This window comes from Prunus avium, chromosome 1, assembly GCF_965620075.1.
Source record: "Prunus avium chromosome 1, drPruAviu1.hap1.1, whole genome shotgun sequence".
NCBI classification, from domain to species: Eukaryota; Viridiplantae; Streptophyta; class Magnoliopsida; order Rosales; family Rosaceae; genus Prunus; species Prunus avium.
The window spans coordinates 58,096,406-58,107,253 of NC_142284.1; the positions used below are offsets into that span (position 1 = coordinate 58,096,406).

The window sequence follows — 10,848 nt, forward strand, 5'->3', positions numbered from 1 at the left end:
CAAAGGGTTCAATACAAGTCTGTACAATTCTTTTGTAAAGGTGTGTGGAGAGCAGCCGCCTGCAAGAAGGCTCTTTTCCATTCATTACATTTTTCCATTTTTTATGAAATAGCAAACATCTCTTTCCTCTGACAATACTGGAAACTTTCTGCTCCCGTATGAAGTCTTTCACCATTAATGTAATTTGATCGAGGACTAAAGACGTAATTCGATCAGGATTCTCTATAAACAGTAATCAATCTCTTATATTTCTCCTATTGACATGCAGTTGTGACTAGTAATTCTACAAAAGGTCGCGCTTATTGCAACCAAACGGTGAGATTCATTAAAAAGTATGAAACAAGCACATGGTAGCTTTGCATAATCAGTTACTGTATTATGACAGTTTCAATGGAGTTTAGTACAGTTACAGCAGTCGTACAATTTCAGAAGATTTAGGATACAGATTAAACAGAAGCGTATAGAAGATTTACATAAGCCAATGAGTATTGTCTCAGCTGCTAATGCACTACTTGATTGTCTTCCGTCTTTCTCCCAAAAAATAGAGATCCTAATAGAACAGCAATGCCTGTTAGTGCAATGGTGAATATAAGCCGTTTCCGTGAAAACTCATTCGGCTGTCTTCTTTGGGGACCTGGCCCTCTTTCAGCAGCCCTAGCATCCCTACATATTAAAATTCAAAGGATTAATACACATGACAAAGAAAGAATATCCATAATTCTTAAATTTAGGATATCTGGTCCTGGATATGTGCTCAAAAGGTTAGACAGTAGCCAAATAAATTGTAAATCAGCCTGTGCAGAAACCAGCTGCTAACCCCAAAACCCAAAATGACAAGTAACAATCATAATTATATTGGGTTTGATTGGCACTGAGGTACAGTTCAGAATTGTTAGTGATGTAACTCAACTTATGAATTCAAGTTGATTCAAGAATACAATCCGATCTAATCAGACCTTTGAAATCCCTAGCCTGAATGAAAAATCTTTCGTGAGCACTACGAGCAGAAGATGTCGCTGTACGTGGGACTTCCGGTCATACAGATTTGTGTGGCTTGCAACCCTTATGATCATGGGGTTAGACTTGGTTGAGTTCACACAAATAAACAATGTTCATAACAAAACAGTGGAGGTCACTTTTCTTTCCTTTTTTCTTTTGAAGAAAATTAGTCAGAAGGATAAAGTTGTGTGATAGTAATATAATCAGGGGTGTTAACAAAACTAGTGTTGGAACCCAAAGTGGAGCTCTAGATCATGGGAATATATGGATATGGTGCCAATTTCTGCATAAATGCATGAACTGGACACTCGGATGAATTCAACCAGGACTTATGTGCCTAAAAATGCCCAAAACTTTTAATCATGGCACAAGACATTGACTTCTCTTAAATATGGAAATTTTCCCTGACAAGGTTATATATTTCTTTGACTGCCCTAACATACCAAACCTTAGAATTACAGGTAGGCTGCTATCAATTATAAGCTAAAAGATAGCAAGACAAATTTCTCTTAGACATTCCTCATAAGATATTTCATTATACTGCACAATAATAAGTAGCTACAATTTACCAATTAATATATTAAAATGCTATATGATAGTGAACCAACCTGGAAGATGACCCGTTATTATCTGGGACACCAGTGCAGCTAATTTCATGGTTGTATCTTTCTCGCAGTCTAATGTATTTGTTACAAAGATGACAAAGTTCCGTCCGATTCCCACATACTTCCTAAAATTACAAAAAAAAAGACTGATATAACACTCAAGTTCTGATAAATATCATCTTAAGTCATCTTTTCAAAATTATTGACAAGTTTTTACCTGATGCTCAGCTAGATCAATTGCAGGCAATGGGAACTCACAGAACTCACATGTGACAATTCTTTGAGGGCAATTTTCACCTTTGTGGACAGCTAATATTTCACGTTCCATTGTCTCGCTACAAAGTGAACAGGCTACCTGCTCTAATACACATGTCATTTCACATGGCAATTGTATGCAGGTACATGATATATCTACACCCAACTCAAGATAATACTAAACAAACAAAATGTGTTGGCTTAACCAATCATTTGGGGTTGATTATTAACGGCTGCTTAGTGTTTTGGGTCCTTTATGGTCTCTTTAAAAAAAGAAAAACTAAATTAAAGCAAAGAAAAACTGTGCACGGGCAAATATGTGCATATTGCGGATGCAGTAGATGAAAATATTCCATTACATATTAAAACGATCATGCTAACTAAGATAACTTGAATACTCCTTGCAAGAGGCATAACTAATAAACTGTGTTTCCACAATAATTTGAAACTTTGGTTTCAGTTTGATTGCTAAGTGAAGAAACCTTTTTCCAAGCTCGTGAGGAGCTTGATACAGCATGTAGAATTTCCTTTATAATCATCATGTTTTGGTCATCCAATAATCTGTCAGACACTTACTGCCCAACAACGTCCAAGTTTATTCTTTCAATTTCCAAAATTATCATCTAAAAATAACTCAACAAAGCTCCTGAATTGATTGGGGTTGGACAAATGAATCTCTTTTGCAAACTATCCCAGTTTAAAGCTACATTCTATACAACATACTAACCATATTCACCTGTACAGGCTATATGCATGAAAGTGCTCGACATAAAATAAATACCAGTTTATTTTGTGCAATACTCAAACAAAAGCATATCTATATCCTCAAATACTTCCTAGAAGCTTTGGCATAAAATAATTACCAGTTTACATATGCATTATGCTGGCATACCATTTGGATAATTTAGGTTTCTGAATGTTACAATGGTGGGGTAACAAATTCAGGGTGTATGAATGTTACGATGTTACAGGGAAAAATTCGAATTAAAATATTCAAATACAATAGAGGGACAAAAGGGTTCAATCTCAGCCCTAGTTGAATATCAACATTTTGCAGTTTTAGATGGACCTCTGCAAAAAATAGCTAACAATTGATAATACAATAGAGGGGCAAAAGGGATCCTTGACACTAAGAGAATTGCAACAATCGAATACATGCATATAAACTACATAATCATACGTAATTTCACTTTTCCAAGTGAATACTAGTAATTGCTGGAAAACTTTATGCCAAACAAAAGTAATCTAATGCTACGTTTTCACTTAAAATTAACAGGAGAGATTTCATCTTATATTACATTAACTTCGGTAGGAAGAAAAATCAAATATCGTAAACACACGTACCGGAGCATGGGTGTCCGAGTAATGTTCCTTAGCATATTTTTTTGGAACCATATCACCACAGACTTTACATTTTTCTAGATTGCGGAAGCAATGAGCAGAGTGCAAATCAATATTTGGAGAGGGGACAGCTCTGTCACTGGAAAAATACAAACAAATTATCCATTAGCACGGTATTTGTATTAGAGGAATGAAGCATGTGAATGTCTACAAGTCATCAAACATAGTAAAGAAGTTTAAGCCAGTGACCATCTAAGGGAATGTGCAAACTGATCTCTTCAAATTGAAAGAACACTAATGCTTCCATTACCAAATAACTAGAGAGCAAACAGGCCAAGGCACTAATAAACCACTCTTTTGGGGTTGCCACAATACCTAAATAAGCTGAGCTTGAGCTAGGCTTGTAGGAAAATTCACCCAACAACTATGGCAATTCAAAGGTTTGGGTATCTCACAAAATTCAAACCAAATCATAAACATAATTAACATTGGCACGCATAAACCAAAAACTGTAGATGCATACATAACCATATAGATATATTATACAGAACAGATATAATAGCAGAATTACAAGATTTGAAGACACAGATTCCCAAGAAAAATAATTACCAGTGATTGCATATTATGGTTGCTTCTTCAGATGCAACAGCCATGGCGATTCAGAAAAATTAAGCTGAAACAGAACAAGATAATTGAATTCAATAAATTAGGCAACAAATCGCACAGAATTACATAAAGAAATCAAATATTAGGAACACAAAACAAAACAAAAAAGAGAAAAATTTAAATTTACCGAAAGCTAAAACAAGCTTCTGGGTTTTGTAGACTTTTGCAATTATTATGAATTTCAGGTCGAACAAGGAAAGAACGAAAGGGAAGGGAAGAAGAGTATGAAGAGTAATGATGGGAAGGCTTCGAGTCTAACAACCTTTTTTATTATTTATTTAATAATTAGGTGAGACGTTTATAAAGACTTTTGCGCCCTCCAGATCGACGAGGTAGATTTCAGAGGAGACTCACTGGCTCAGTTGGCCAAGGTCGGTGCTGAACTGGGGTTGGACCTTCTGCCATGGGTTTGGTCACTGTAAAAAGTCTACTGGGCTGCTGCCTCCAGTCCCATTCCTTAGATGGAGGTGGGCTGGGCCTAAGCGGGCCAGGTCGGGCCAAATATAAGCCTAGATGAGCCGGGCCCTTTTATTTTGGCTTTTTATCACAAATGGTCTCTGACATTAGCTATGCCACTAATTATCCTTAAAGTTACCCTCCGCACATCAAAATAGTCTATGCCGTTAGCTTCCATCAAATTTTCTATTAAATTGCTAACGTGACACATGTATGGAGCTCACACATCCAAGGGTATAGAATCACGTGGCTTTAAATAAAATATAATATATTTTAAAACTTAAAATCTATAAATAAACAAATTTAAAAAAGAGTTAATTTTTGTAGGAAATAAAAACCCAGATACAGATATGGGATATGACTAATTAATTAAGTGGTTTTAAGTGATTTTATAGAGAAGAATATGGGAGGTGCTTCTCCCCATAATCACTTAAATCACTTAAAATAGTTATATAGAGAAGCACATGTCCTCATAAGTAATTTTAACATATTCAGAATCACTCACAAACAAGCCCCATAATTTTTTTTTTAAAAGGGCATAGATGAGACATTCCTAAATGGGCCTAGGCAGGCTAGGTTGAGTAGGGCCTAAATTGGCTTTGACGGGGTGGGCCGAGGGTTTCAAATTTGAAGCTCAGATCCTATCCAATTCAAGAATGAATCGGTCTAAGCGAGGTAAATAACGAACTAACCAAACTCTTACCGATCTAGCCTCAGGCTATCCACTTCGGCCCATAGGCTGCGGACCAAATGTTGATCACTAAGTGTACATCAACACCTGACGAGTAGCTATGCTTTTTCTCTACTAAAAAAAAATTTAATTAATGAATTAAAATTAGTAATTTTTATCTTCGGCCTTAAAAAAGATGTACTTATTTTTAAATCCTTTTTAGTGACTGGTAAAGTAGAAAAAAAAAAATGTCGGTCAGATACCAATTTGGGGGAACTTACAACTACTGTATATAATATAAGAAACTTTCCACTTCGCTATTTTCATGATCTCTGTTTTTTTTTTGTTTTTTTTTTAATCTATTACCAACAAATGCTGCTTCCATGGTTGGTTAGCTCGTCAATTGTTAGGTTTTCCTTGTAAATATAATATTCCTTTTGTCTAATGATATACACATCCACCAACATGTTGTTCAGCTTCATATATATAAATATGCTACTTTCTCTGTCTGGTAACAAGAAATCTCCCGTACCAGTCAATGTCCTGCATGGCTAAAACCCAGTCATACCTATCCATGGAAAGCTCCAACATTTATATGCGTGCAAGAGAATGAAAGATGACCCAAAATAGGGACATCAACTTTCTTCTTCCTTTAGCTGATGATTGACACTTGTCCTACTCTCAACCGTTCGAATTATACCAGACTGCTTATTCTTTTATAAATGGATTATGGAAGACTGATTTTTATAATGCATATCCTTATTGCTTGATTTCTTAGTACAGATCGAATCTTATTGGTTGGTCCCATCCAAAATCCTCCATGCGAGTCAGCGAATCCAAGAACCTAAGCTCAAGAAACGAGCACCAGTCTTTATGAGATTCGTAGGGGAAACAAATTATAGCATTACGGGAATTTGGATCTTTCTTCCACCATCACGAAGGATTCTTAGCCACAGATTATTGTAATATTATCACTCATTGTTTCAAGGACCGCAACTGCTTTTGTTATGACTTTATAATAGTGGAGATAGAGATATATAATTCGCATAGGACTCCATTGACTAGATGAAAAAGTAGTTAGTGGTAGCTCGAATTGCATAGGACTCAATCACCATTGTCCACAAAAAAGTTACTTAGGTTTGAAGATATTTGGCAAGTTCATAGAAGAAACAAAACGGATCATCTTTTTCCCATCCATCTTGAGGCCATTCTGTTTGTAAATTCCTATAAAAAGAGGAGAGCTCATAGTGTGTTAAAAGGACTAATTACAACTTAATTCCTTTACAAGCCAACTGATCTCTTTTAGCATTTTGTGGAGCAATTTTTTTCAAATGTAATATGTATTTCTCGGGCACTAAAGCCTCTAGTAATTACAATAATAAGGAGGTCCACCGCATAATGGTGGACCTTACTTATTAAAGCCTAGTGTCATGCGCTAGGCACCGAATAATAATCCATTACATGGGCCTATCGATCAACTTATGCAATTAAGAAAAATAGAAATGTTATGTGCAATCAGTCACAAGCGAGTGATAATTTCCAACCATTAATTAAAGTGAGTCTCACAATGCATCAATGACCACTCGCACATGGAATTTCCCTCAGTAGCACTCATAATAAAATTTTGTCGTTATAACAGATCGTCTGCCACTTTGTCGTTAAGTGAGATTCGAATCGTAAAGTTTTATGTTAATCTTACATACCATAAATTATCTTAGAATCTCAATCCTTTTAAAAAGCGCAACTTTTCTTAAGAATAAATCATATTGATACCATCGACAACTAGCAAGATATTCTTAATATGATGGTGGGTCACATCATATGAATGCTTGATGTCATCTGACGTCAAGATTAAAAAAATTTGGATAAAGAATAAAAAGTAAGAAATCAAGAAATAAGACGACAAGATAGAGTCAAGGAGAAAGATATTTGCAAAGAAGAGAGAAAGAGGTGTTGTAAAATTGCTATTCGAACAATCGAAATTCTCAAGCAAGAAGACTAAAATAGGTGAATGTTTCTATTGAAATGCGTACATAATTTCCTAGTTACCAAATGATCTTTACCAGGTTTAGTATGGTTGAAAGTACAAAGATATATATATATATATATTAGCAATATTGGCTTCTTGTGTGATTGTCCTTTGTGGAACACAAAGACATGAAACACAAGACACCCTTTGTCTCATGGCACTTGTCTCATTCCTTGTTTTAGGGAATACTTTTCTTGAGCAATGTAATCCTTGTTTTAGGGAATGTTTCATGGAATGTCTTAGGGAATGTTTTAGGGTTATTACATGTATATATGTTTTGATGTGTAATAGAATGAACATAAGTTGAAATCAGAAAATATGTATAGCTCCCAAAATTCTCTACACTCTCCATTATCTCTACTCAACCTTCAATATTTCTCCTTAATTTGACATGGTATCAGAGCAGCGATCTTGCTGACTCTAGTCTCGAATCGTTGCTGCAATCATGGGAGAAAACGATTTCTTTCCCACTGAAAGTAGCACCACCGATCCGGCTACTCCTTATCAACCTACCTTCACAGAATTTGCTACTCAAATGGCTGAGTTGATGAAGACACAAGCATCAACATCGACTACGACTCCGACTCCGACAATTACCTACGAAACCTCCTCTGTACAAATTGGCATTAAATTGGATGGCTCCAACTATGCCTTATGGTCTCAAGTTATTGAGATGTATGTTGCTGGCAAAGACAAGCTGGGATATCTCACGGGTGAGCTCCCAGCACCTCCTCAGACAGACTCTACATTCAACCGATGGCGGACAGAAAATGCAATTGTGAAAGGATGGCTAATCAACTCCATGGAGCCAAGGTTGATTGGCAACTTCATTAGATTCCCGACGGCCAAAGGAGTATGGGATGCAATTGCCACAACTTACTTTGATGGCACTGACACCTCCCAGGTGTATGGTCTTAAAAGGCGAATCTCCCGTATGCGACAAGGGGGAGGTTCGATTGAAACTTACTACAATGATCTCCAAGGCTTATGGAGAGAAATCGATTTTCGTCGTCCAAATGAAATGAAGTGTGAGCTGGATATCAAGAAATACTATGATATCATCCAAGAAGATCGAGTTTATATTTTCTTGGATGGTTTGGATGACCGACTTGACAAAGCCCAAAGTGATGTGCTCCAAATGAGTCCATTCCCTACAGTAGAGCAAGCCTATGCTCATGTTCGACGAGAAGATATTCGACAAGCTGTGATGTTAGGAGCTCCAACACCAACCGGAGTAGGATTGGCAACAAAAGGAACATACCGACCCTCTCGCCCAACTACAACCCCAGTTGCTGCTTCTCTCCAACTACAGACCACTACCAACAAGTCGATTACTCCACCATCCTCTCGACCCAAGGCTCCCACAAATGGGAATGGTTGCACTCACTGCGGGAATCCAAAACACACTCGAGAAACCTGTTTTAAACTACATGGCTATCCAGAATGGTGGGAGGGTCTCAAGGCTCGTAAACTTGCTACTGGAGGAACGGGTCGTGCTGCCCTTGTCACCATGGACTCTCCGGTAACATTAATTCCTCATGAAGAATCTACCTCAGCACCAGAAAAGAACTCTCCATCTTTTAGTGACTCAGGTAACTGTGGATATGTATTTCATACATCATATACAAGTGACTCCACATGTTGGATTATTGATTCAGGAGCCACAGATCATATGACGTTCGATCCAACTGATTTTCTAAGTACAACTACACCACAACGAACAAGTATTGCCAACGCAAATGGTGTTACCTCTCCCGTGGTCGGTGCTGGAACCATTGGCCTCTCTCCATCCCTTACTCTTCAAAATACTTTGCTTGTCCCATCGTTGTCTAATAAATTGATGTCTGTTGGCCAAGCTACTGAGCAACTAAATTGTTGTGTACTCATGTATCCCGATTTCTGTCTATTTCAGGATATTCTCACGAAGGAGATCATTGGTCGTGGTACTAAGAGAGGGGGGTTGTACTATGTGGATGATTTCAGTATGGGAAAGGCACATAGTGTGAAGCACTCATCGACTTGGAAGGATCGACAACTTTGGCTATGGCACCGACGTTTGGGGCATCCGTCTTTTGGCTATATGAGACATCTATTTCCTGATTTGTTTTCAAATTCCTGTACCACTGATTTCCAATGTGATACTTGTATCTTGGCCAAGAGCCACAGAGCCTCTTATCCATTAAGTACAAATAAAAGTGGTGCTCCATTTGCTTTGATACATTCTGATGTTTGGGGTCCTTCACCTATCTCCACAACTTCTGGCTTCCGATGGTTTATTACCTTTGTGGATGATTGTACTCGCATGACTTGGCTCTTCATGATGAAAAATAAAACTGATGTGTTCCCTATATTTCAGTCATTTCATAAGCAAATTGACACTCAATTCTCTACCAAGATTCAAGTCCTTCGTTCTGACAATGGAGGTGAATATATCAACCATGATTTTCAGACCTACTTCCAAATGCATGGCATCATTCATGAGACCACTTGTCCTCAAACTCCTCAACAGAATGGTGTTGCGGAAAGAAAAAATCGACACCTCCTTGAAACAGCACGAGCTCTTTTGATTGGAGCTCATGTTCCTCGCCATCATTGGGATGATGCTATAGTCACTGCAGTCTACCTCATCAACCGAATGCCTTCCAAAGTTTTAGACTTCCGGACTCCATTACAAGCACTTGCCCAACATGGGCCCTTGCCCTCTGTTCAGATGCTTCCGCCCCGAGTCTTTGGTTGTGTGGCATTCGTACACCTCCATAAGAATCAACGTGGCAAGCTTGATCCATGTGCTATCAGATGTGTCTTTGTAGGCTATGCTGCCCATCAGAAGGGATATCGATGCTATCACCCCTCCAGTCGTCGTACATATGTCACTTTGGATGTCACTTTTATGGAATCGGAAATGTTTTTTCATGATCCGATGTCCAACTCTCCGCCTCACAGAGACATACAAAGAGAACCACTAGGCAAAGAGGCCCTGGAAATTCAAGAACTTGAAGATTGGAGCAAAACGGATCCCAAAAGTCCAGAAGAAAATGTAACCTGCCCAAAAGCGACCGGTCGCCAGGAGCCTAGCGACCGGTCGCTCAGAAGTTCTGAAGGAGAAAATCGAATCTGTACAAAAACGACCGGTCGCCAGGAGCCCAGCGACCGGTCGCCTCCAAGCGCTGAAGCTGAAATACGAACCTGTACAAAAACGACCGGTCGCCAGGAGCCCAGCGACCGGTCGCTTCCAAGAGCTGAAGATGTGTTTCGAATCTGTACAGAAACGACCGGTCTCCAGGAGCCCAGCGACCGGTCGCTTCCAAGCGCTGAAGCTGAGTTTCGAATCTGTCCAGAAACGACCGGTCGCCAGGAGCCCAGCGACCGGTCGCTTCCAAGCGCTGAAGATGAGTTTCGAATCTGTACAAAAGCGACCGGTCGCCAGGAGCCCAGCGACCGGTCGCTCCACAGCAGAGAGCACAATATTTTTTCCTACTTCGCCGACGATAATGATGAAGACCCCCCTCACATCTCAGTACCAGCTGATCAATCTCCTGAGAATACTCCTGAGGTACGTGATTCTACTACATCTAATGTTTTAGTTGATAACACTGTTAGCTATCAATTACCCAATAGACAGAACCGTGGAAAACCACCAATTCGGTATTCACCGGATAATGGCAAAGCATCGAAGTATCCAATTGCAAACTATGTTTCTGCTGAAAAATTATCTGCACCTCTCCAAGGCTTTGTGCACCAATTATCTGCAATTTATATTCCAACCAAAGTGAGTGAGGCATTGAAGGATCCAAAATGGGTTCACGCAATGAAGGAAGAGATGCATG

The 10,848-nt window shown here is 38.7% G+C and overlaps 1 protein-coding gene across 1 annotated transcript; it reads right to left on the reverse strand.

Annotated features, from left to right (window-relative positions):
* Nucleotides 1-355: 355 nt before the first annotated feature.
* LOC110772112 (TRAF-type zinc finger-like protein) lies at nt 356-4,166 on the reverse strand. The gene is made up of 6 exons (XM_021976512.2): nt 3,994-4,166; nt 3,810-3,873; nt 3,204-3,339; nt 1,822-1,959; nt 1,608-1,729; nt 356-663 (listed from the first exon to the last, which is right to left on the reverse strand). The coding sequence occupies exons 2-6, from the start codon at nt 3,851-3,853 to the stop codon at nt 501-503; spliced, it is 603 nt and encodes a 200-aa protein (XP_021832204.1). The 5' UTR covers nt 3,854-3,873; nt 3,994-4,166; the 3' UTR covers nt 356-500.
* Nucleotides 4,167-10,848: the final 6,682 nt, after the last annotated feature.

Excerpts from the sequence above, each read along its gene's own strand:
- LOC110772112 (XM_021976512.2), bottom strand. The coding sequence starts at position 3,853 with ATGGCTGTTGCATCTGAAGAAGCAACCATAATATGCAATCACTG. Across the intron at positions 3,340-3,809 it reads ACCATAATATGCAATCACTG|TGACAGAGCTGTCCCCTCTC; the intron begins GTAATTATTTTT and ends GTATTTTTCCAG. Across the intron at positions 1,730-1,821 it reads TTGATCTAGCTGAGCATCAG|GAAGTATGTGGGAATCGGAC; the intron begins GTAAAAACTTGT and ends TTGTAATTTTAG.